The sequence below is a fragment of the Primulina huaijiensis genome, chromosome 11 (genome assembly GCF_012295235.1).
Source record: "Primulina huaijiensis isolate GDHJ02 chromosome 11, ASM1229523v2, whole genome shotgun sequence".
NCBI lineage: Eukaryota > Viridiplantae > Streptophyta > Magnoliopsida > Lamiales > Gesneriaceae > Primulina > Primulina huaijiensis.
Window position 1 is genome coordinate 19,867,566 of NC_133316.1, and position 25,281 is coordinate 19,892,846.

Below are 25,281 nucleotides of genomic sequence, written 5' to 3' on the forward strand. Positions count from 1 at the left end.
GTCCCTTCATAAATTTCACATCAGGAGATCCATAGATTCCTACTACTGAATAGTTCCCTCTATGATGTGTTTATTTATTTGACTGGAGAAGTTTTCTGATTCCAATGTACTTTTTTCCTTGTGAACAATTATTAATCAGTGGAGTTAGTTCTCATGAGAACTATAGTACACATGTTCTTTTCATATCCATCTACAGATTCCGCCCCCTGTTTAGTGTTTTCACATTTACACCAAAGGGTTGGCATGTGTGTGTTTAAATACAGAAGCAATTTAGTGAGTTGAAATAAAGGAGGTAGGAGCTTCCAAATTAGCAGTCACACAATTAACAACATAGATTGTTAGCTTATGCTTGAACCTTCTGAAAATCAGGATTCTCTCCTCTCCCCATTGAAAAACTGCGAGAATTATCTTCTTAATCGGTTTCTTCTCGTTTGTGTTGGTTATCACTTTCCTTGTAGCAGGTTCTTCTTTGCTTCCTTTAGCTGTGCCGTTTCTTTCCTCTACTGCTTCTTTACTTTCTCCGGCTTCCGAGTCCGTCCCCCAGTCAAGAGGATAACTCCTTAAAAAAACCCTTCTAGTGTTGTAGTCTTCATAGCGAAAACTCCGCACCTTCATATAATTTTCATCCATGCCTTTGGTCTAAATATTCAAGATTGTAGGAACTCAAAGACAGCTCTTGTTTTATAGGTGCTGTTGAAAAGTGTTAGTGTGTGTTTGTTTGTGCTGTATGCTATAAAGACAGAGACTGTACTAAAATAATAGCTAATCAACTAATTAAGATCATATTTATATGATCAATGTGAGTATTATATCTATTTATTTGTCTTTCCTAGTGTTTTCTGCACGATTGGGTTTAATCGGGAATATTTAATCACTCTATGCTGTTGCATTTCCTAGGTAATGTTTTTTGTTTGATTGAAGTCCTGAATATGCTTTTGGAATACGTAACATTAGTTCTTGTCTAGCATTCTATTTGAACATAAAAATGAATCGATGTAGAGATTATTAAATTATAGAAATTGTTGGGATGGTCCCGATTGATTGATTGAAGGCAAAATTAGAGCTTGACTTCTTGGATGGGTATGATTTTGGAGGAATTTATTAGCAATTTCTCCGTTTAATGAGAGTAGAATTAAGATGATCGATTTTTTTGTGAAGTTCTCGTGCATCAAGTTGTCGATATTGTATCTTTTGATTTGGTTTACTAGGTGAGCTTTAAAAGAGATGATAGATCCTAATGAGTAAGACTGTCTTCGCTGAGAAATGTTAAGAATAAAGAAATGGTGAGATTGATCTCGAAGGAGATATGTGATGGCAGTGATAGTGAGACGTGTTTCTCTCCAGACTCATAATTCAAATAGTCCGACTCATCGGGATCCAAGTAGTGCAGCTCCTCATGTCCACACATCGCTTAGTATGAAACTTCGCGTTGACGTAATTATAAGAAAATAAAGTTATACTTTTGTTAAAAACTATAGTTTTTGACATAGTAATAAACCTTTGATTCTTACCTAGAGCTAGTCCAAATTGAATTTATGTTGTTATATGCGCAACTTAAATAATCTGATCGTCACTGAAACTAAAAGAGAATTAGAGTAACGGGATGCCTGTTTTCCAAATACGTGGTTAACATATTTTAAAGTGAACCCGAGGAGATTTATACAGCCAATTTCAACCTATATTTGTGTAAATTATAAAAGAAAAATGTTAAAGTACATAAAAATAACCAAATTTTAACAGCTTACCATCGACGGCAATACCAACTATGTCACTATCTTGTGGCAACGTATAGCAGGGCAAGGCACGTCGAAAACGATTACCATTTGCAAATTTTAACTTTTTTTATTTACTCAAATGATTTTTTTGTTTTATTTTAATTGAACATTGATTTTGCAGATACACATACATTTACATTTGATATTCGCAATTCGGCGCAATTACATGACTTTTGTTGAGGAAAATGAATCTTCATTCGGTCGATTTTATCAAATGTTTTTGGAAACTCAATTTCATCAATTAGAAAACTATAGCTTCCGATACTTTCTACTCGTGGAATTGTTGGACTTTTTTTTTTTTTTTTTGGAAAGCTGGAATTGTTGACTTTAATCATAAATACATGCGTTTGAATGTGTGGATAATTCATTTGCAGCACAAAAACTTAAACACGACAATTTTCCGGGGCATAAATCTTGTAAAGTCGAAAGTTTTTAATTTAAAAGAGATGAACCAGTTTCGTTGCTTTGTTTCCTATTGATAAACAATATTATGTAGACAAATGAGATTGATAACAAATCTAACTAACATAACTACCATACACTACAAAAGGAAACACTGTCCCCTTCAAAAAATTCCCTCCCACACATTCTTTTAATGGAAGAAGTGAAGAATCCCACCTATTTTCCCTCCACTTTAACCGGATTCTGAACCATTTTCCAAGGCAATATCAATCCTCCATTGCTTCACAACCAATGGCATCTCTATTCAGAAAATGAAATTCTATTATTGGGCTGATATAAAATTGACTTTAGTTTTCAGATAACCTATTTTTTTTTTACCTTCGATTCTATCAGTCTACGTCTCCGCGTACGTGGGAAGAAATAAAAAACTGTGTTGAAGTTGCAGAGATTTCGTGAGGGAAAGGCGCGAAGAAATGGCGGCGGCATTTACGGGAACTTTGGATAAGTGCAAGGCTTGTGATAAAACTGTATATTTTGTTGATTTGTTATCTACAGATGGGATGAATTATCATAAATCTTGCTTCAAATGCAGCCATTGTAAAGGGACTCTGGTGGTATGTAATCTTTATTTTTAGCCCAACCATGGTGGCGAGGATTCAAATGATTTGGCATACAGATTAAATTTTGCAATGTTGTTTGCAGATGAGCAACTACTCTTCCATGGATGGAGTTCTCTATTGCAAGCCTCATTTTGAACAACTTTTCAAGGAGTCTGGAAATTTTAGCAAGAATTTTCATGCTTGTAACACATTTTTTTTTTCATTTCAATCAAGTTTTATTCATCCCTTATACTATTCTTGATTATAGTAAAGTTTAATACATTCATATTTTCTTGCTAAATGTCGTATTATTCTTTACATTCTTATAAATGTTTCAGCTGCAAAATCCGAGAGGGAAAGTTCTTTGGTATGTTGTTCGTTTTTCGTTCTTAATTTCAGTAAACACCTATAAAATGCAATAAAATGATCTCAGATAATCAATTTAAGGAAATCACATTTTTTTCTCATTTTTACAAGAATTTTTTAATGTTAAGAAAAAATCCCATTTTTACAAGATTTTTATAATATTACATTATATGCAGACAAAGACACCTAGTAAGGTTTCAGCAATGTTCTCTGGAACTTTGGACAAATGCTCTGCTTGTAAAAAAACTGTTTATCCTCTGGAAAAGGTATTTAAGTGAAAACATGTTTTATGATATATAGTTTATAAATGATTTTACTGAGTTTATATATCATTTTTTCTCTTTATATTTGGTGTATTAAATAACCTTTTGACTAATAATTATAAATTATGATAAAAGATGACAATGGAGGGAGAATCATTTCACAAATTATGCTTCAAGTGTGCTCATGGAGGATGTCCTCTTACACACTCATCATATGCTGCATTGGATGGGATCTTATACTGCAAGGTTCATTTTCAACAGCTATTCATGGAGAAGGGAAATTACCAACATGTTCTCGATGCCGCTACTAACAAAAGGAGTGGTGTAGAGCTGATAGAGTCCACAGAGACCAAGAACGAGACCATCGATCACGAACAGTCGGATGATAATGAAGATGGTCATTCAAAATCCGATCTTGAACTCGAATCTGAGAAGACACAAGAACAAAGTTGAAAAGTGTTTATAATTTTTTTAGTTGTTGCTATGAATCATGAAAGTTTTCGAATATCTTGTTGTTTTAATTTTTCTATTCTTGATTTGTGACAAACCAAAATATTATTTTATGTTGAAAAAAAATGCTTTTATACAATTTATTAGTCTTGGACACGTTTTATTTACATTAAATTAGAGTTCTGTAGATTAACAGAACTGTTGATTTTTAACCTAAATTTTTTTAGCTTAGGTTTGGTGACTCATACATTATTTTTATACACTATAATATAATAATATAAAAATAATAATATTTGCGTTTGGTACGTAAATGCATGCTGCATATTTAAGATATCTTTTTAGCAGTGCACAAATTCATGACAATAATTGACTCAATATTTGTTGATTCCATCTCTGGTGAATTTGGATTGAAACTTGGATAAGGGAAGAAGATGCAGCAAGATTTCAATGTGTAATCTTTTCAAGTTTTAACATCTGTTTTATGTCTTTGTTTTTTTTATTAAATATTTAAATATTAGTTTGTAAAATAAATAAAATAAGGGAAACAATACGACAGCCATACACTTAAAAAAACCAGCCGATTCGGGAAGACCAAAGGATAGGTCGGAACTACCGGTCGGTTCGGAATCCGAACCGAACCCACGCAATCAGCAAAGGAGTAACGCGTCCGATGAGCATCGACACGTAGGAGTTCAGAGCTTTCGAACAGTGAAGGTGTCAAGAAATCAGTGACACGTACAGTTAGCAATATCTCTTGTCCCATCGTCACGGGAAAGCCTGTCGCAATGTGATAACATCAGCAATAAATAGAATATCGTGAAAAACAGTCGATGTTTCTTACATCAAAGCTGATTTGGCCCCCGATGGAAAACGTTAGGTTGAAATGCGCAAACTTCTCACAGAGAACAAACACCATTTTTGAGCGTACGTTGTGAATCTGATTAAATATGAACTCTTTCCATCAGAAACAAACTAAAACGAGACTAGTTTCTACAATTTGGCCAGTTCTAACCTTGAGCTTCTCGTCTCCAAGAAAAGATTTCAAGCTCTGCATTGAGATAGATAATATGGTTAAATTAAGAAGTGGCTAACAAATGTAAAATTTAAGAAGTTTAAAATGAAGAAAGTCTACCACCATTTTAATAATGCATCCACGTTCAACATGTAGTTCTCTAACACAGGACTGACGTGACAGATATAGCAGCCTTTTTTCAAAAAACTAAATTAAAGTAGTCCAATTATCAGTTGATACCTGTGTTCCAATCAACATGCCATCCTTGTAAGCCACAAGGCCATTCTCAGCGAACACAGTCGTAGTCACTAATTAATAACTGCACAGGTAAAGAATATATATATGCCATCTTCAGAATGTTGAGAGTGAAGACGGCCACGATTAATTATGATATCACAACATAGTTGCAAAATAATAAATTGAAAGAGCTATTAAATATTGAGAATGAATAAGTAACTGTACTTTAAAGCAACATTGTATGATAGATTTCCAAATTTAATCCAGCATAAAAAATCAAATATATATAGACATTTATTTTGGCATGGCTAACGTGAGGATATTGAGAACATCTTATCACGCTCTTCCTTCTTTCGTTGCAATGAACATATCAAAATGCTGGGGGAAGGGGGTGGGGACTCATGGCTACAAGTTCCTGATTAATTCACCAAGCTAAATGATCAAGCATTTGAGACCAGGTCTAACTGGAAGGTGACCTGTTTGTCCAAGCTGTTCCGATATTTTAACAAGGTCGGATCCTCCAACAACACCTACCATAACAACCTGGAATAAAAAGATTACATTGATTAAAGCACCATTTTCTACTTTCTACGTGATTTTTTAAAAAAAGGGAACCATGATTGAAGAAGAGACATTATCACATTATCCTACATTGGGATCATGAGCTACTTGAATTAATAAGTTTAATACCTTCCGAAGTTCCCGCATAAATTCTAGCATCTTAGTAGTAGTCACCTATAACAGACATATTAAAAGCATAAATTGAATTAGGAAAATATTAAAAATCAGTAATAATGGGCATGAATTTCATTGAAACTGCCAAGAAAAACCATTATATGTCATATATTACATACGTGCCACTTAAAAGCCATCGAGTACGAATATCATACATCATATATCGCATATGCACCGCTTAAAACTACCGAGTAAAACTACATACACCATATATCACGTAAGCACCGCTTCGAAACCGCCAAGTACAACTATCATACGTCATATGAGCACCGCTTCAAACCTAGCCATTCACTCATTTCACTCCATGTAATCCATGGCTTCTCATCATCCACAAACTACTCAGTCTCGAGCTTCGATACATCAATTTTTTGCAGCTAAACACAGGGAATTTTAGCATCATATCTAGTGTACACACAAGATGCATTGATCATCACTACATCACATAATGTTTTTCGTGCATAAAGAAAACCCCATAATTCCGCCTGTGCTTTCTCAGCAAAAACTGTATTCTTATCACTATATAAAATTAAGAAAGCAAATGGCCACAGCTCTTGAATTATTAAATTAAAACGACAGACAATTCATTTACTTGAATCGGAAAAATATTCTTCACACTAATCGAACCATTCATGGTGAGAAATCCTAAAAATTCACGTTAAACCAAAAATGAAATCTTTCTGGGAGCAGTAAGAGTTCCGTCGACATCAAACAGGGCAATCAAAACGGATTTCTTGACAACATCCGTGACCAAAATGAACAGCTTTATTCCCCTGAAATCCCAAGTTTTTGTCATATCTCTTCAGATTCAAAATATTAACAAAGAAAACAGAAGATTCAGTTCAAAAAGCATCATTACCTCTGAAGATGAAGAGAGAGCGCTGAAAGCGATACACGGAAGTGATCTCAATAAGACTGGCCGTTACTTGGCTGTGTGGAATGAGACATTTATAATAACGAGTGAATTTTCAATTTGGCCACTATATTATCGTGATTTCTATATAACCCCCTGTAGTTTCTAATATTGTCCCTTTGCCCTGTTTTAGGGAATCAGCTTAATATATATGAATTTTAAATTTTGACTAAATATTTTGATAAATGAGTTTTAAAATAAAAAGATATACGTTTGATTTTTTATTTGGAAAAATTATTTTATCGTATACATCAAATCATGTAAGATTTTGTTTGATAAATATTATTTAATATTTAATTATATTTAAGCTGATATCTATGTTGAAGATTAATAGGAATAAAGCATTTTAAAATGTAGTGTGTGGTCAATATATAATATAATAATTGAGTATTTTTTTAAGAAGAGGGTCAAAATTGAATTAAAAGTGATAGTTATATTGAGAAGTAAAGAAATTCATAAAAAGCACCTTTTTTTAGAAGAGTTTTAAAAATATTATGATATTTGTTATTAAACATGGTATTATCGGAGAAACGTTAATGTAATTAATGAAAGATAATGTGAACAATTAAGTTAGTTCGGGAAAAACTAAAATTTATACGACATTTAAAAGAAAAAAGTCGATATCATCCATAAGTTAAATATTTGACAAAAATTTGTGTGAGACGGTCTTATGAGTCGTATTTTATGAGAAAGATCTTTTATTTGGGTCATCCATGAAAAATTATTACTTTTTATTGTGAATATCGATATGGTTGACCCGTCTCACAGATAAAGATTCGAGATAAAGTCTTACAAAAAACATACTCTAAGTATTTTAACACCAAAATTTGTTATATCTAAATATCAAATCAAATAGGAAGGTTTGTTGTCATATACGTACTATTTGAAAATAATACATAATTTTTCTTAAAATTACCAATATGAGAGACCAAATAAAAATTATTTCAACATATTTGTTAATTTTGTACATTAAGCACTATTTGATCAACAAAATGAGATGATAGATGATTCTTGATATACAGATAACATATTATTTATATCTATTCTATGATTCTTTATAAAGTTTAAGTCAAATATCCAATGAAATAATGATATATAATCAATTAATAACTTATAGTTTATATCAAATAATGCCTAACACTTTATATTTGATAGGTTAAATAATTCATAATTTTTATTCAATAAGTTTCCACATCAATTCGTATCTCTTAAAAATTTCTATCAATCCATAGCTAACATTTTCATACGATTAATTAACATGCACAAAACTTAGTCCTAAATTAGTTGGAATCGGCTCACAAATCGCTAAAAAGCGTGTCATAGAAGTGAAATTATGAAGTCCGCATAATTTGTTACATCAAGGACAGTTCAGGGAAGAAAAGCCTTATTATTAAGAACAAATACAAATATTAGGCCTCCAACTTCTCTATCTATAACACTTGCTCTGGTTTCTATACAAGTTCATAAATTAGTCCCTTTTTTATTGATTAGGCATAATCAACACACACAATGTGCTGCAGAATTTTTAAGCGTTCTGCAGAGAAAAATTGTCTTTAACATAGAGAAAAAGCTTCTTCATTTCTCATGAACAAGAGGGCTGTAAACAGGAAACCACATGTTGTTTCTCACATATTGAACGGTCTCTTCCTGCATTCGAAGTGATCAATTAATATACTAAAACTTCTACATCTACTTGGTAAGTTAGACATACACTTTGTGTGCGCATAAGATTTATTGTAAACAAACCTTTTATACTAAAGCTAAAATTTTCAGACTAGATCTCTAGGTGGAAAAACATCTTCATCTTAACAAACATGAAACTGCATATTATTTTTGGAAATATATAAACTATACCTTAGACATGTGTGACAGTTCTTTGGGCCCAACATCGCCACGGCCTTCGGCAACTTCTTCAGCAATGGCTTCCCTAAGAACAGCAGCTCCAACCTCTGCTGTTATATCCCGAATACTGATGACGACAAAACACAAAAACTTTAGAAGCCGCCAAATCAAGTTGAGTATTGATTGTATGTTAAAATTATCCAAATTCAAATTTCATTCATATTTTTTCTAAAGATACGGTTTCCTTCCAAAGTGATGAGTCAACTATCATCGAAGTTCTTGAGTTGTTTGTGTCAGTCCGTATATATCCCATGGATCATGAGTAATTTCTCCCAAATAGTTATGATTTGCAACCATAAATAAACTGTGTCGTTTCTCCCATAAAAAATTTAAAGAATGTTCTGGTCTATAAGTTTACATCATGGATTATCCTCTCTCAGCATTAGGGGTGAAAAGATCAGAAGACACGTAATTAATCACCTGATATCAATTTTAAGAATGAATGCCTATCTCTCTGCTGTGAAAAGTCATTTAAATTTGGGAGACAAATTTCACGCTTTTAACATGGACACAAAAAATTCAGGCATAATCTTGTGATTCTTGTCAGCTTTCTTTAAAATATTAATCGAACTTGGGAATCAATGAAAGAAAATGTAAAAAATTCACATAAGATTAGACAAAAAGGGAACAAAATAATGCTATATCACTTGTGAACTTGGAGATGTTACCTGTTAATAGAAGGATACAGGATACCACTTTCAATTTCTTCATCTATCATAGAAGAAGCAAGGCTGAAACAAATAAAAGGAAGAGAACAAGACAAATTAGGGAAAGATAGCTATTTTATCAACGATGCACTTTTCTGAAAACAAATACAAGAAAACACCGGACTCCCTCCTATATTAGAGCATTCATTAAAGCACACTATTCATACGGTTTTCAAATGAAAAAACCTTTATATCTCATGCATATTATTCATTAAGTCATAATGTAAAAGATGATATTCCATTCCGCTCGGCAGCAGCTTGCAGCATTTTATCCGTTATGATGCGAGCACAGAGACAAGACTTCCCAAGCCAATCCTAAATGACCAGAACCATAATTTTTATGTTCAATACTGATAGCATTAAGTTCAAGTTTAGTTATAAAAGTCATTACTAACCCTGTAAACAGGTACATGTTATTTGCTTGATTCACATTACCTGTTTTTCCACTCCCTGCAATAAATTGTACGAAATTGTTATTCAGCTTAAAATTTTGAAAGTATGCAACTGCTATATTATTGCCTCCACTTCTTTCTACTTGTCCCCCCAGAGAGAAAGTGCAAGAGAAACTTGAAGGGTAAGATGCTCTTTACTTTCATACCAAGTTCAACATTTGCAAAAGGACTTCCACTTGCAAAGACTATATTTTCACCAGCATATTTGAAAGCATCAGCAGCGGAACATTCAGCTGTTTGACAGGGAGTGGAGTGAGCACATAAAAGTTAAAATGCCATAAAATAAACAAAACATTTGGTAGAAAAAGAATGCCCAGAACAAACCATTTGCCATGGGATTTGACATCGCAAAAATAGCGGGTTTAGTGGAGTCTGAGTCTCGCATGGCCTTAAGCACCTGGTCACGTAAGATTTGAAAATTAGTAAGAATTATCATGCGAAGAAATACATTTGATGGGAAGAGGAGACACTGACCTCTATTCCTCTTCGCATCAAATGTATTTCTTCGCATGATAATTCTTACTAATTTTCAAATCCTTGAGTAATAAAATTGCTTATGTTGCATGCAATGTTAGAAAATGCAAAGACCACTGAAACGAGAATTCGAAAAGTAAACAGTCTCTTGATTGTAGAATGCTGGAATACAAGATGAAAACTAACAAAGACACGAGAGAGAGAAAGCATGCTTTTCTCAATAAAAGTTTGGATAAAAAGCTATGTCGGAGTGAAACCATGCAGATAATGGGTGGAAAGAAGTCACAGGGCCTTTGATGCGATCAAAAAGGGAAACCAGGAAACATGTAAAATATGGCAGAGATTCTTATCGTGATGCTAAAATAAGGTGAATGAGAAACTATTATGTTGGATAAAATATTAAAGTCGAATCACTGAAAAAAAACGAAGGTTCATAACACAGGTACCAGAAGAAAGTTCAACAAAATGGTTGCACACCTGCTCATTAAAGACACCGCCAACTCCAGACAAACCAAGAAGCACATGTGGCTTAACCTTTTTCACCTGCATCAAAGTTTGTAGTCCAAAATTTAAATTTAAAAACAAAGTTTTAATAACTAAAAGAAGGAGAACCTAAGTAATTCCAAAGACCAAACCTTCAGAGTAATGATATCAATCCTAAACATGATTCAACCCTTTCCAGGCAAGTTAATCTCATGATAACAATTTAAATGGTTTTAAAGAAAAGACCTACCACTTCAATGAGACTGGATCCTTCACCAAGTCCAAGTCCTTCAATTTCACTATGGGATTTAGCAAATGGAGCAGCTGCGGGATCAATACCTTTTCTTTCTTTTGTTATTAGACCCTGTGGTCATACATATTAAAAATAATCAAAGTAGAGGAACTATTTATTAGTATAGATTTCCACTCTGGCAGAGTTCAAAATGGTAATCAGCCCATTTTTCTACAGAACCAATCCCATTTGTTGGTTTCATATCTATCTCTCACATACAAACATACAAATTTTCTCCTTTTTTTTTTTTTCATTTTTGGTCTCCTAGCTTTCTGTCGGAAGGGATTATAAATATAACACAAACAAAATTTAAGGTTAAAGAAAAAATTCAAAAAACGCTTGTATAATTGATAACATATTGATCTTTTCCCCATCCATTACACACAAAGCCATTATTTTTTCCAAATATGCAACATAAATACCACTAAAGATTGCAGTAAGATGCTCGAAAAAAACTTTGCAGTAAGAATAGAATAGATTTGGCATTGGCAAACATAAATAAATATTGCTTGAAAGAGGTAAACCAATACATCTTTGTCAAGCAAGAAAAAGTGTGAATATGCAGTTGATTTTGTCATTCTGGAAACAGCTTGTGAGGCCATCTTAAGAACACCAAGTCCAGCGCTGCAATCAACAGAATGAAGCGAGAAATAAAAAAAAGTGTCCCCACGTGGATTTATCATGACACAATTCAATCAAATAAAGATCTGTAAAAACCAATAGTACACAACCTTCCAGCTCCAACCACAACTATCTTTTGGTTCGCAAAATCAGTCAAAGGCCGTCCCTGTGCCCTAACTGCAGCAAGGAGCCCAGCCAAAGCAACACCAGCCGTTCCCTGCATAAGAAGAAAATAAGCATAAGAACACTAGTGCATAGATGCATAATACTACTGCCAGAACATCTGACCAAGTTTCACAGTTTTTACTACTGTTAGAGGGATAGAAGGAAGGGCTTGCCTCCAGTTTACCTGTATGTCATCGTTGAACATGCAAAACCTTTTACGATAACGTTCCAATGTCTCAAAGGCCCACTTCATTTGGAAATCTTCAAACTGGGAACATTGTCTCAACAACCAAACTGTCAGCATGGTCTAGAACAATATGTCATACAATTTTCAATACAAGTATACCTGCACAACAGCCTTAGGCCAACGCGTATGAATTGCTTCAATAAATTCATCAACAATTGCTAAATATTCGTCTCCTTCCAGCCTTGGTTGTCTTAATCCTAAATCTGTAAAACTACAATCATGTGAAAAACAACACTAACAGGAGTCATCTATCAGCAAAAAGCTTCAGGGATTTTATTACATCTAACATACGGAAGCCTTAACCAAGAAATAAGATTGAGATAATCTTTTAGGCACTGTCGGTACAAATGATTAAATAAGGATACATTTATAATACATATTCATCCTTGATTTGATCAACTGATTAATGATTCTATTTTATTTCTTATCCTATAAAATTAAATGATTTTTCATTCAATAAATAATCACTCATCATCATATCAACCGAAACAAATGGTGTCTAATATACAACAAAATTGGAGCCGAAAATAGCAAATTTATGAGTTTCCAATGTTAGAGATGTAAGCGAGCATGTAGAGTAATAATCAAAGAGCTTCGCAACTCTTTGTTTCTTGAACAGAACACAAAGCTTTTAGTTAAACAGTATCTTAACCCAACTAACATGATATGAATTCAGAGGAGAGAATCATGTCTAAAGTAAGAACAAGAAAAAAAAAGACTGATATAGGATCAGAGAAGGGATAAAAGGCATAATCAGCAAACCAAGATATGAATAAGCTTAATCATGTTCACTCACAAAGGGGATCTTCAAGAAGCTTTGGATTGTTTGTGCCGACATCAAGCATAACGGGCAGTATCTGGAAACATGGGAAATTAATTCCGTGCACCAAAAAGAAGGAACAAAAAACCAAAAACAAATAAGAAAAATAGTTGCAAGACTGGCATACACTCAATATCATTAAAATTATCTAGCTTTGTTTTCAAAGACCAGATCTGTCTCATTATATCTTGATATGGCCCTAACTTTGGTCCACCACAAAAGGTTGGCTAGTTATGGACATGCGTATATACATTTTGTAGATGCTTGCATATTATATTCATGCTTATGTGTTTTTTATAGTGTGATCAAAATATCTACCAAAGTAAAATTATAAAAGATCATCCCAAATCCAAAATATTCAGTGAGGGCACAAAAACACGAAGATGTCATTTCACTAGGCTGTCATCTATACAAATTCTTAGAGAGGAACCAGTAGAACATACTCTTTGTGGGTTGATGCCAGCAGCTGCTACATAAATGTCAAGTTTCCCTATTGGGATACCTATTCCCTGAACACCAAGATCACCCAGACCAAGGATACGGCTGCCATCTGTCAGCACAATCATATCAACCTGCAACATGAAATGGTTTGACATGTAACGCTAATCATGGTAGCTGGTGAAACATCATTTCAGGGCTTTAAAACTGCATAAGATTCAAAACAATACAAACGAGATGATAATTTCATATCAAACTCAATAGCTTCACAAAAAGGAAAATCACACACACACAATCCACAGTCATGCGAGAACATAGACTTGTGCCTTCTTTCTCATGATCAATGAATGGAAAAAATCACATGGTTTAATACCAATCAATAAGAAAATCCATGGTCAGAAGAGAAGGTTTATACAATTATAATTTGTTAAAATATATAGGATGTATTTGTTCATGTGAAATCAGTCACAAGGAACACTTTCCCATAGGATCCTGGACCTTCTCCATGCACTATAATTTTTTCAAATTTGACTTTGTAAGAAAAATTTTCATCGGGTCAATTGTGAGAATATCAATTTTCTTTGTAGTACCGAGCATTTGCTGCGTCACCAAAAGCTATAACTGGTGATAATAGTAGAACTCAACTCCTTTAAACCACACGGTAGCTCAAGTGTCACTTTTTGATTGTTTTACTCAGCGGACGCAACCTATACTCTGATATCATTGTCTGATCGAGCGCTTTCCGCTCTACAAAAAGTTATATCTTGTGGTAATTGTGCGACTTCAGCATCATGTTTCATTTGTTTTACCCAATAGACACAATGTTGCATCCCAACAAAAGTGGACAAATGAGCATCAATTTTTTGAAGAGATAAAATTAAAGTTAAGGGGATACAGAACGAGCTCGTGGAATGTAAGAAATATTATATTAAAACAGTGAATTCATACAGCTGCTCCTAAAGAGCCAACAGTAAAAGTGACTCAGATAAATGTCACATCACTATTTTCCACAGAAATTATGCAAAAACTCACAATATCTACAGTCATCTTAAGTGCATAGATGGTCAGCTCCACATACAATCAACTTCAGGCAGCAAATAAAACTTGACCCCGCTCCATAGGAAAATGGTCACCAATGACAAAAGAATAATGGTATCGTTGTGTTGCCTCTAAGAAAATTATACAACACCAAAGGCTATAGCCTATAAGAATTTCTTAGAATATCAAAGGCTGATGTCGTGCAGAAGATTCAAATAAAATTATAAATAATGAAAATTAGGATTCCTAATTATCCTCATGTTTCTTGTTTTTGGTTCTGAAAATTGCTCCTTGCCATTTTCCGGATTGAATTTCAACAAGAAAAAGAAATATCAAGTTTGAAGAGAGAAATTATTTAACCACAAAGATAATAACAATGAAGATGGCATCCAAGTTCTGCACAATACCTGACGAGCCGGCCAGTTGTAGATCACAGACATCATTTCCCCCTTATCTTTGGCACTGAAATACATTCCACGTGGACGTCTAAATAACCCTGAATAGTTTTGGCATACCAATCCAACTGTTGGAGTATATATTATTGGAGCAAAATTCTTTATGTTATCAATGAGAAAACCTGAAAGGGAAAGCAAATATCACTTCGACTGATACTGATCTTACAAAGGTTTACCTCCATAGAAGCCATGTATCAAAAAACTTACTCGGTAGTATAATGTTTCGTTCCTGTCATGCAATCTATTCAAAATTCTCCATTTTGCAAGGGATACACTATCACTGGGCTGACCTTGAGTATTTTTTTCCAATGACACATATGAATCCACTGAAACAGAAGAAGGATTAACTTTATAAGCTACAAGCTCTGGCCATTATAAAATAACGTACCAGATAGATGTATAAACTAACAGCTAGCTTGATTTCTGAAGTCTTGAAGACATAAATAAATATGTAAGTAAAATAACAGAATACTCCTAGGATAATTAATGACAACAAAAAATACATAAATTAATCCTTTGCTCGGCAAACATATATATCTCTAAGTCCTTCCTATATAAATTAAATTCCATTCATATTTCTTAATCAGATGATAAAAATTGAAAAACGATCAGTCAAATCGTCTCTTCTCCTGAGTACAACACCTATCTCCTTTGCGATGATTTTTCTCCAGTTTGATAATCATAAAAGAATTTAAGAAAATGACAGCAACAAGCTCTATAAATCTTACAAAAGCTATTTTAATTAAGGACGATTTTGCACTTAAAGAAATGACGGACTCTTTGTTGATAGTACATAGAAGATATCAGGTAAATGTCATCCAGAAGACAGTGGCTTTAATAAAACAGAGCAACACAGGATTTGACAACATTCTGATCTTTGCATTTTTTGAGAGAGAACGAAAACACCAACCAATATGTTGTTACAATAAATAATTTTGAAGAACAATGAGTATCAAAGAGTGATGAACTAAAGTACTAAACTGTTTCAAAATTGAGTGTACGGGTTAGCTAACTCACTAAAACGAGCATACTGCTGTTCAAATGATATCACGCGAGGTGGAAGGAGCCCACGTAGCCCCAGACGATCTCTTTCCGTCAAAGGGAAGCCTGTATCCTGCTCTTCGGAACTGAATCAGTCATAAAATTTTCAAAACATATCTTCGGAAATGCTAAGATGACTTCATACTCCGAATAAATATACAATCGCTTGATATTATTCTATGCATCAATATACTTTCTTAGCCTAAAAAAATAAATCACGCCAATGCATAACCAATAAGCACACAAAGTTACTTCTGTTTTAGTAAACATCTACAGCGTCTTTTTTCATTCAACAATAGACAGAAAATTCAAATCACGCAGAGATACATTATGCATCGTGTCATACTCGTAGTTCAGACTGACGGAAACCGAAAAGAAACACCAAGGAAGCAACTTGAAGTCATAACAAAACAAATACAGATATTGAAATGCAAAAACGAAGCATCATACAACAATTTAAAGATCGAATCAAGTCAAATCAAGAAAACTAGAGGCTAAAAGACAAACCTTGTTAAACCAGGGGTCGTGGAGAATGTCGGCACCACGCTTGTGCACAATACACGGTCCAGGAATCGCAGTCGACATCCACCGTCGCGATTGTCGGAGACTCGACGTCGCAGATCGCGCAACTTTCCACATCATTTCCCTCCTGTGTCAAAAAATCTACAAAAACGATAAATCAGTCAACCAGCCTTCAAAATACTGTGCTGATATATATAGCGGCTCGACGAACCCGAAAACATATAGATTCGATGAATTGGTAGTCAGATTTTAACTTTTTGTCGAAGTTGAAATGAACTCGAAGCTGCTACGCTGACAGTGACGACGCGAAAACGACTTTAGCTTCCCGTAAAAAAAAACAGGGGGGCAGGAGAGAGGCTGGGCCTGGTGGAGGGCGGGAGATTACTGATTAGGAATATCATAATACTTCCCGGGAGGGCAGAGTTACAATTTAATACACTAATTTATAATTTTAATTTTAAGTCACGTTTCAACGATAAAAAATATGATTTAATATTGAAAATATGTTAAGTAAAATATGCGACTAAATCTTCTCGTTTCCTTGGGTGGTTTGTGTTATTTGGTCAGGTATCTTGTGAGACGGTCTCACGAATCTTTATCTGTAAGATGGATCAACCCTACTGATATTCACAATAAAAAATAATATTTTTTCATGGATGACCCAAATAAGAGATCCGTTTCACAAAATACGACCTGTGAGACCGTCTCACACAAGTTTTTGTCGTGTTATTTTGCATGTCTAATATTAAATTTAATGGTATTCATAATTGTAAATGACTTTGTCTTTTAAATTCGATCTTTCGGTTGCTCCATATTTTTACATCAAATTTTTATGTTTTTAAAGAGTTGTGTAAGTACTAGATACAATTATTTAAAAAAAAATCATGAAAGTTTTTCATATTTGAATCTAGGCGTTAATGATCTGTTTATTCATGAATAAATTATTTTAAAATTTTATTATCAAATTATATTTAAAAAAAATTCACTTGTTATTCTAATGAAAATTAGACTATTCACTTTCTGAAAGGTTGCTCTGAGACTGAATAGCTGGAAGTGGTTCTAGTTTTTTTTTTTTTTTTCTTTTCAAATGTATTTAATTTGAATAAGATTATTTATGTTTGTTTGTTAGGATATTACCGACTGCTGCCGGCGAGTTGAATTGGATTGGAACATCACTTCATCCCACACAAAGCTTTTTAGTATTTCTCTAGAAGTTAGTTTTCTTTTCTGATATCTAGTAAACGTCTCCCATACAAGGTCTTGCTTCGGAGTTTGCAAAAAACTTTAAAAAAAAAAAAAAAAGGAAAGAAAAGAGAAAAACTAAGTAAAGAAATTGGACAGAGATAAATAAATAAGAGATCCTATATAAGAAACATCTATTTTAGAAAAACAATACATAAAATGAGTAAGTATCTTCTGAGATATTTTCATGAATTTATATGTGAGAAAAGTCGATTAGATCCATATTTATAGTGAAAAATAATATATATTTTTAAACATAAAAAGTAAAACCAATATTTTTACATGATGAGATATTTTTTTTAACCCTCATAAATCATTTTCATAAAAAAATAATTGACCGAGGTTTATTTCACAAATTTCACCCATTAAATTTAAGCCAAAAACAAAAAAAAAACATCTATATTCTTAGTTTATATTTGTTATTTGTACAAGATAAAACATCTGTTTTTATTTAAGCATGTTATCAAACCGGATTAAATCGGTTCCAAATTATGAGAGAATGGAACCGTACTAATCCTATAGGATACCAGATTGAATTTATTTATGAAATAATATACTTAAAATTAAATATATTATTAATCCGGATTTAACCCGACCGGATTAAAATTGTCCTTCTCTATTTTCAAACAACTCGATGCAATTCGACATAGATGTTGGATTTGGTCCAATTTGAAACTGGTTTGATTGAACCGATTATATCGGACCGGTTCGGATTGACCCAATCTAACAAATATACCTATTTTGCTCCACTTTTTTTTGACAAAATAACACATTTTTCACCAAAATTATTCACTAACATTTACGTTATACATATAATAGCTGAGTGAAATATAATTTCTTTGAAAAGGAAGTGAAATATAATTTGTACGTCAAAAAATAACAAATCACGAACCTTTCTGCCAAATACTTGCGTTTAACGAGTAAGAATTCATTACATTTATATAAAATAATAAAATAATGCATCATACATATATAAATATGAATTATAGTAATAATTTTAGTACCTTTTTTTTTGTTGTAATCTATACTACTATAATCAACAAGTTATATTTTATCGTTTACTTTATTATTTTAGCATACCGTTGCTTCTTATTAACCATATTATTTATATAAACACCTCCACATATTTATGCCAGTAAGTATAGTTAAACACCTTAAAATTATTGATTCTACTCAACCGATAAAAATAATTATATAACTTATTTAATAATATCACTATTGGTCATTTCAATAAATCAAAACTTGCTTTTGAACATACTCTCAAATATGGGATTAAACTAATCGAGCCAGTTCGCTAACTTTTTGAGTCGCGAGTTCGCTAGCTTTTCGAGTCGACTCAAAAAGATAACGAACTTGAAAAATATTCGATTCATAATCGATTTATCAAAATTGACTTGAATTCGAACATGATCGAACTTTTTAAAGTTAAACTCGAGCGTTCACGAGTCGTTCGCGAGCTTGACATTTTATTAATATATATCAAATAAATAGATTTCGGATATTTTGTTTATTTATTTTCGAGCAATATTATAAATAATTCGCGAACATGTTCGAATCTTTTTCTATCCCAACTTGAACTCGAGCTCTGATTTGAACCGAAACTCAAACCAATAATTTAAATTTTTTCGAGCTTCGAATCGAACTCGAATTATCTATTTAGAGCCGAATTCGAATCTTAAATTTTTCATCATATCCTGCTTCATTCAGTTCGTTAACACCCCTCATCTCGAACAATCATATTTTTCTAATTTGAGTTAAAAGAATGTTTATTTTCCGAACATAAACATTTGTTTAAAGTAAAAAAATACGAAATATCTTTATTGTAAACCCAAAAGTGACGAGTGATGGGAAGACACCAAGGTCTCAAGTTTGAAACGAGATCTCGGATTAAAACAAATTTATGGGGACTGTTGCGAACGAGGAATAGCATTTAAGGTCAAGGTGACACCTTCAGTGTATGAAGTTGGAGAGACAGCCAGAGTCTGAATCAGCTTGGTTATATCCATGGAGATATCGGCCGGGGACTTGACACCACGATCAACCTAAAATATGTGATTTTGGGAGAATGTGTTTTGACCAATCAAATAGGTTAGTGATTGAGCTATTGATTTCTCAAAATATAGATCTTGAATTTGCGTCAAACTAAATGCCCAAGCGAAAAAAGGTTCAGAGGAAAAATTAGATAACCGCGAATAAAAGATGCGAGACAGAGGCAGAGAACAGACGGAGACTAAGATGCACATCTAACTAATTGGCTCAATCATTTGGTTTCTCAAGATCTAAGTTTGTCCATCGGATGAATGTAAAAGTAACAAACACCAACACCTATCTAGATTTTCTTAGAAAACATACTGTTGTAAATACAAATCTTCAGCTCCTCGTATATCCACACTTATCACCTTAAGAAGTCGGCTTAGATGAATGAAGCCGATGCATGATTGTGACTAAGAAAGAAAGATTTTGTGAATACTAGGTGGTTCTTGATAAAACGATGAATGGTAATATATATCAGGCCTCGTGGTTTTTATTCAATAACATCACTTGTTTAGAGTTCTTTAAACAAATGGATGACATGACAGTAAATACCGTAAGGTTAAACACATTCTCTGGCTCAGTGCAACCTCACACAAAATAATGAACACGATTTAAGTGATTTGGTATTTTGGTTTAACTAAGACTTCAAGCAGAGCACGTGCATGTAGCTGATTCAGACTAGTTGGGACTAAAGTTTGTATTAAAATGATGCTGAATGTATTTAAGACAAAGCATGGATATCATCTTTTGAGAAACATACCGAGGATGCAGACATTTGATTGATCAGTGAGGTATTATAGCCTCTGACATTTGCAACAACCTCAGCCATTTGTACCCGTGACACCCTATCTGGACCTCCAACATTTAATAGCAACTGCATTTGCTTATGCCCTGGTAAAGCATAATGAATTAGATTGTGTCGAAACACATCTGTTGTTTGGGGAGTAAAATTGAATGAAAGGACCAGCAAACAACTTAGGCACAACAATTTGGAGGATGAAAAGTTGTTGCACAATAGATATCTTGAAAGAGGCAGTGTTCTTTATGTTTACAGAGAATTACTTCATAAGGCTAAAAAGTATTGTCACACTTCTTATGGGTCAAGCTTTTTGGATAAGTGGTTTTCAACATGGTAAGAAATACACGATATCAGAAGTATCAAGTACTGGGTGCGTGATCATATTTTTAGTAGAGATAGCAATGGATCAGATTTGGATAGGATTTCATATCTTCCGTCCCCGTCCCCATATCTGTCCTAATTGGTCGAACCCGTCCGAGGATTGAATATCCATATCCAACCCAAACCTACAATTGTATTTTCTTAACTTTGAATTATTTCGAATAAACTACGAATATTCACTAAATTGTTGAAAATATTAAATATAAAAATCATCAAATTAAACATTATAAAAAAATAAAAAAGCATTAGTCCTACCAAAATAGCATCAACTTTATACCGATAATTTTATTCATTCCATCAAACTAATATCATTCAACAAAAGAATATTAGAATTATCATCATAGCCGAGAAATCAAATAATATATTTATTAATTTAATCGGGTATGAATAGCATTCTTTAAGATCTGTCTCAATCTTAATAACCGAAAATCCCAATATCCGATTACTTATTTATTTAATTGGGTAAAAAATCATCTCCATAGTCTCCTCCATTCGGGTCGGGTATCGAATTCTCCGTCGAGTTCAAAGGAAATTATAATACCTAAATTTTTCAGGCTATGATGCCAATACTTGATTACCATACAAGTGTACTCCTTGATCATTAACTATGGGTCCATGTTTCCCAGTAATAGGCTTCAACGCGAAGGAGCAAGTTAAAAACATAAAACTATTGTTAGCTATCCAAAAACGCAGCTGGAGCTACTCTATCACTAACGCAATGTTTGCCTACTCAAAAGATCATATAAAGAAAGGCAGTCCACGTGCGACGTGTCCCTAATCCTCATCTTCGAACACAAGTTCTCTCAACATCCCAAAGATGAAGAGAAAGTCCATCCTCAGCAATAAACCCCAATAAGCTTGAACGTTTGAGACAATTGGTTTCTAGTACATAAGTTAAAAATTAATTTAAGGACATAAATAAGCTAACATTAGTTAACGACTAAACGTAAACCATTGTTCATCTTTCATTCACCATGTAATTGTGTTTTTTTCTAAGACAAATTCATGTGGGTATGGAATAGAGGAATGGAACCCCAAACATTGATCAATGCTAAACTCAATGGTTTTTCTTGGTAAAACACAAAACCACAAAAAAATCTAGAATGCTTTCAGGTGTGGTGTTGCCCCGAGAAATGAAAGTACACATGCCACACCAATAAATCTGAATGGTACTGCATGCATATGGATATACAAGCAGAAGAGTCTTCTACCTGAAATCCATCGTTCAATCAGTATCCTTGTGACATTAACAAGATCCTTCACATAGACAGGGCAACGAAATTCGTCATGAAAAAAATCCAAAGCCTCTCCCTTTGCAAGGACGCTATCCATCCACTGGACCACAAATATCTTGTTATCAGTTTGATTAAATCACATAGCTAACGTAACAAAATTATCTTTCTCCAGTTTATAGTTTGGGTAAGGAGTCTGGATTCAACCAGGAATATAAGACCAGTTCAGGTCACAAAGTATCAATATCATAGGCAAATGTTTCATATGCTTCAAATATAAAATCATAGTTTGCTCATCGCTCATGATAAAAATCACTAACTGGAATATTAACTGGAAGATCCTTTATTTCAATATGAATAATTATAGACTTTGAATTGGAAACACATTCAATCACTAGATACATATTAATTAAATATGTAAATGATGTAGAGGTTCAATTAGCTTAATAATTTCAAAACTGAGGAAACAATGTAAATGTGGAAAATCTAGTGTGGTGCATTATATATATATTCATCACCTAAAAGTTAAATCTCAAAGTAACATAAGTATACATATGAACCTGGATAGGAAGTGGTTTTGGAAGTGGTGCGATAGTTTGCTGTCCATATATGATACTGCTTCGCAAAATTGCAAAGTTTGGGTATTTTGCAGATACAAATCGCTCTGCCTCCACCTTGGATTTTCCATAAACATTCACAGGAAATACATCATCCTCTTCCTTGTAGAAGGATTTGGACCCTTCATAAACTGCACTAACGCCAAAACATAATTATTTTTTGCCCATGAATTTGAGTCATTTCACATAATTATTAAAAAAACCCATAAGGCATGTACCAAGACTAACCTTGATCAGTTGACAAATGAATAAGAAGAGTTTTGTTCTCTCTAAAGCTCAATAACCATTTCACAAGTGCAGTAGGCACATTAATGGCCATGGCAGCTTCTGGATCCATCTCACAGGCACGGGGAACGGAAATAGCAGCACAATTAATCACCACATCAGGCTGAAATATATATAAAAAGATTATTCGAAACAAACATTTTCTGAAATGATTGGCCATCAAATTTTTAAGCAATTGGTGTTACTGTCTTTTTCAAAGAATCCACCTTCAGTATTGATCCTAAAGAACTCTAACATATCCGACCAATTTACTTTCCCCTTCCCATACTCAAATCAAAGAAAATTCAATTTCATTCTAATCATGTTGGATATAGAAAACATTTTTCCCCGTTGAGGATAATAAACCGGAAATGCTGTTCTTCCAAAATAGATTTTATTACCCACAGCCCAGCATATATCAGCTAAATCATAAACCGTGGGAGAAAATTAAAAAAGGAAAGAAAGCTAAACAACCACAATGCACCAACTTCGAGGAAAAGCGTCGATCTTTGGGAACAACTCACCTGCCACAAGTGAAATACATAACCAAACAAATATCAACTAGCATCAAAAACCCAAAACTAGTAAATTGTGGGTCGATTTACTAAATTAAAAACCTGGCCGAATAAGTTAGAGATAGCGTCAAGGCCATCGCCAGTGCGTACATCGACATGGAACGGGAGCACGTGCGGAAGGGCATTGAGCAGCAGTTGAGGAGGCGGCTCAGTGTTGTACGTAAAAGCAAGCGATAATTGAGGATGGGCTTTGTAAGAAACGCCTAGTGATTGCAGAAGGTGCTGGCCTAAGTAGCCCGTGCCTCCAACGATAAGCACCCGCTTCAAGCTCATCATTCTCCCTCTCTCTCTCTCTCTCTCTCTCAAACACGCACACTCTGAACTGAAATTACAGGGAGCAGAAACTCGCATTTTTGTTTGGTAAATTGTTGGATTATATAAAGAATATCTACTTATTAATTACACTTAAGTAAATGGGAAATTATGTTCCATTTTCTTGTAACATACCAAAAAATATATAATTATTTTATTATTTAATTAAGATATTTAAATTAAATATTTAAGTTTTGATCTATTTTTTATGTGAAGTTTTCAGGTACTTGATTTTGAAATTAAGATTCAAAAGGAAGATGAACATGATAAAGGTTTTATTTTTATTTTCCAATGATATTTGTTGGTGATAAATAAAATTTAAATATTTGAGTTTAACAGTGAAGAAATGAATTGCAATATTTTATTTACTGGTTGTAACTTCACTTTTATAATTTAGGCTTATACAATTTTAAAATTAATTAACAACTTTAATAGTGAGTTAGAACTTTTATTATAGAATTAGCATTTTTAAATTATATTAATTAGAGAGAAAAGTCCATTTGCCAACCTATTTACGTAAAAAGAATTTTGAAAATATAGAGAGGTAGAAGAGGACGGCTACTAGGGTTCTTTGGGAAGGTCGAATTTTGGTACAAATTTTGAAGGATTTGTGTGTGTTTGTAGTGTTTTTTCTTTGGTGGAATCCTCTTCAAACCATCTACATAATAATATTCAAGACAAATTTAATGATACGTGACAAGCTTATGACTGATTTTACGAGCGTGTGGATGTCGGCATTGGGTCGGGGACTCAGGGTGTCCCGCTAAATTTAAGATTCATTCCATTAAATTAAGCTAGAAATCAGATCTATTCTGGGGAGCTAATCCCGAAGATTTATGATCTTGACGGAAAAGTTACGAGGCACGTTTTGCAAAAAAAATTTGAAGTTATGAGAAAAACGTTAAAATGAGTTGAGGTGTTGAGAAAAATATTTTCATATGATGATGTTTGAGGTCTATGTTTAATACATACTAGATTTATTTAGTATTATTTGTTATCTTCGGAACTAGTTATTGGGTCTTTAAGCTAACTAATTTCATCGATGCACATAAAGAAGGCTGGAGAGGTGCTAGCTAACGAGGAACGACAAACTAGGGCTAAGGATGAGCACTTATCCGAGCCTTAACGGTTTCCACAAGAAATTTTAGATTTTTATTTATTTAATCTAGTCAATGAAATTTTAAGATTGGATCATTACCTTAAAGATTGTGTTTATCGTCGTGTTGATATTTTATTTTCGTAAACGACAGTTGCATGACATTATTAATGGTTGATACCTTTTTTAAGTAGAACGGTATATTTGATCATATAGAAGTTTAAAGAAAGTACAAGGTGCGCGGGGCTAAAATTTTCGAAATAAAAAAGTCACCTAGAAGCGTGCCCACGTCTTGTGCATTGTGTATGGCTTAATAATGTTGG

The 25,281-nt window shown here is 33.5% G+C and overlaps 4 protein-coding genes across 8 annotated transcripts; 1 reads left to right on the forward strand and 3 right to left on the reverse strand.

The window, feature by feature from the left end:
- Positions 1-2,226: 2,226 nt before the first annotated feature.
- LOC140987418 (LIM domain-containing protein PLIM2c-like) lies at positions 2,227-4,005 on the forward strand. Of its 2 annotated transcripts, none has more exons than XM_073455914.1 (5): positions 2,227-2,791; positions 2,880-2,979; positions 3,118-3,143; positions 3,319-3,408; positions 3,541-4,005. In XM_073455914.1, exons 1-5 carry the CDS (start codon positions 2,651-2,653, stop codon positions 3,856-3,858), a joined length of 675 nt encoding a protein of 224 aa, XP_073312015.1. In that variant the 5' UTR covers positions 2,227-2,650; the 3' UTR covers positions 3,859-4,005. The 2 variants fall into 2 exon arrangements, with proteins under 2 accessions (XP_073312015.1, XP_073312013.1); XM_073455912.1 differs by having other exon boundaries at positions 2,240-2,791; positions 3,115-3,143; positions 3,541-4,000.
- On the reverse strand, positions 3,707-8,070 carry LOC140988463 (phosphomannomutase-like). The gene is made up of 9 exons (XM_073457472.1): positions 8,049-8,070; positions 6,696-6,741; positions 6,508-6,609; positions 5,795-5,834; positions 5,581-5,647; positions 5,108-5,175; positions 4,868-4,903; positions 4,418-4,792; positions 3,707-3,832 (listed from the first exon to the last, which is right to left on the reverse strand). Exons 1-8 carry the CDS (start codon positions 8,068-8,070, stop codon positions 4,652-4,654), a joined length of 522 nt encoding a protein of 173 aa, XP_073313573.1. The 3' UTR covers positions 3,707-3,832; positions 4,418-4,651.
- A 136-nt stretch (positions 8,071-8,206) lies between these two features.
- LOC140987260 (NAD-dependent malic enzyme 59 kDa isoform, mitochondrial-like) lies at positions 8,207-16,545 on the reverse strand. Its single transcript, XM_073455701.1, is given in 20 exon segments — positions 8,207-8,396; positions 8,604-8,718; positions 9,320-9,382; positions 9,606-9,648; positions 9,651-9,673; positions 9,754-9,808; positions 9,957-10,043; positions 10,135-10,207; positions 10,762-10,827; positions 11,018-11,131; positions 11,590-11,683; positions 11,791-11,897; positions 12,030-12,113; positions 12,192-12,295; positions 12,889-12,949; positions 13,356-13,484; positions 14,796-14,961; positions 15,049-15,169; positions 15,861-15,957; positions 16,392-16,545. Coding segments are annotated over 20 exon segments (1,809 nt in total). The 5' UTR covers positions 16,527-16,545; the 3' UTR covers positions 8,207-8,324.
- LOC140987258 (uncharacterized) lies at positions 16,407-23,908 on the reverse strand. 4 transcript variants are annotated; one of them, XM_073455700.1, is made up of 6 exons: positions 23,593-23,908; positions 22,940-23,099; positions 22,655-22,842; positions 22,074-22,197; positions 20,443-20,573; positions 16,407-16,547 (listed from the first exon to the last, which is right to left on the reverse strand). In XM_073455700.1, exons 1-6 carry the CDS (start codon positions 23,899-23,901, stop codon positions 16,539-16,541), a joined length of 921 nt encoding a protein of 306 aa, XP_073311801.1. In that variant the 5' UTR covers positions 23,902-23,908; the 3' UTR covers positions 16,407-16,538. The 4 variants fall into 4 exon arrangements, 2 of the variants coding, with proteins under 2 accessions (XP_073311801.1, XP_073311800.1); XM_073455699.1 differs by lacking the exon at positions 16,407-16,547 and adding an exon at positions 19,484-19,690; XR_012177094.1 differs by lacking the exon at positions 22,074-22,197.
- Positions 23,909-25,281: the final 1,373 nt, after the last annotated feature.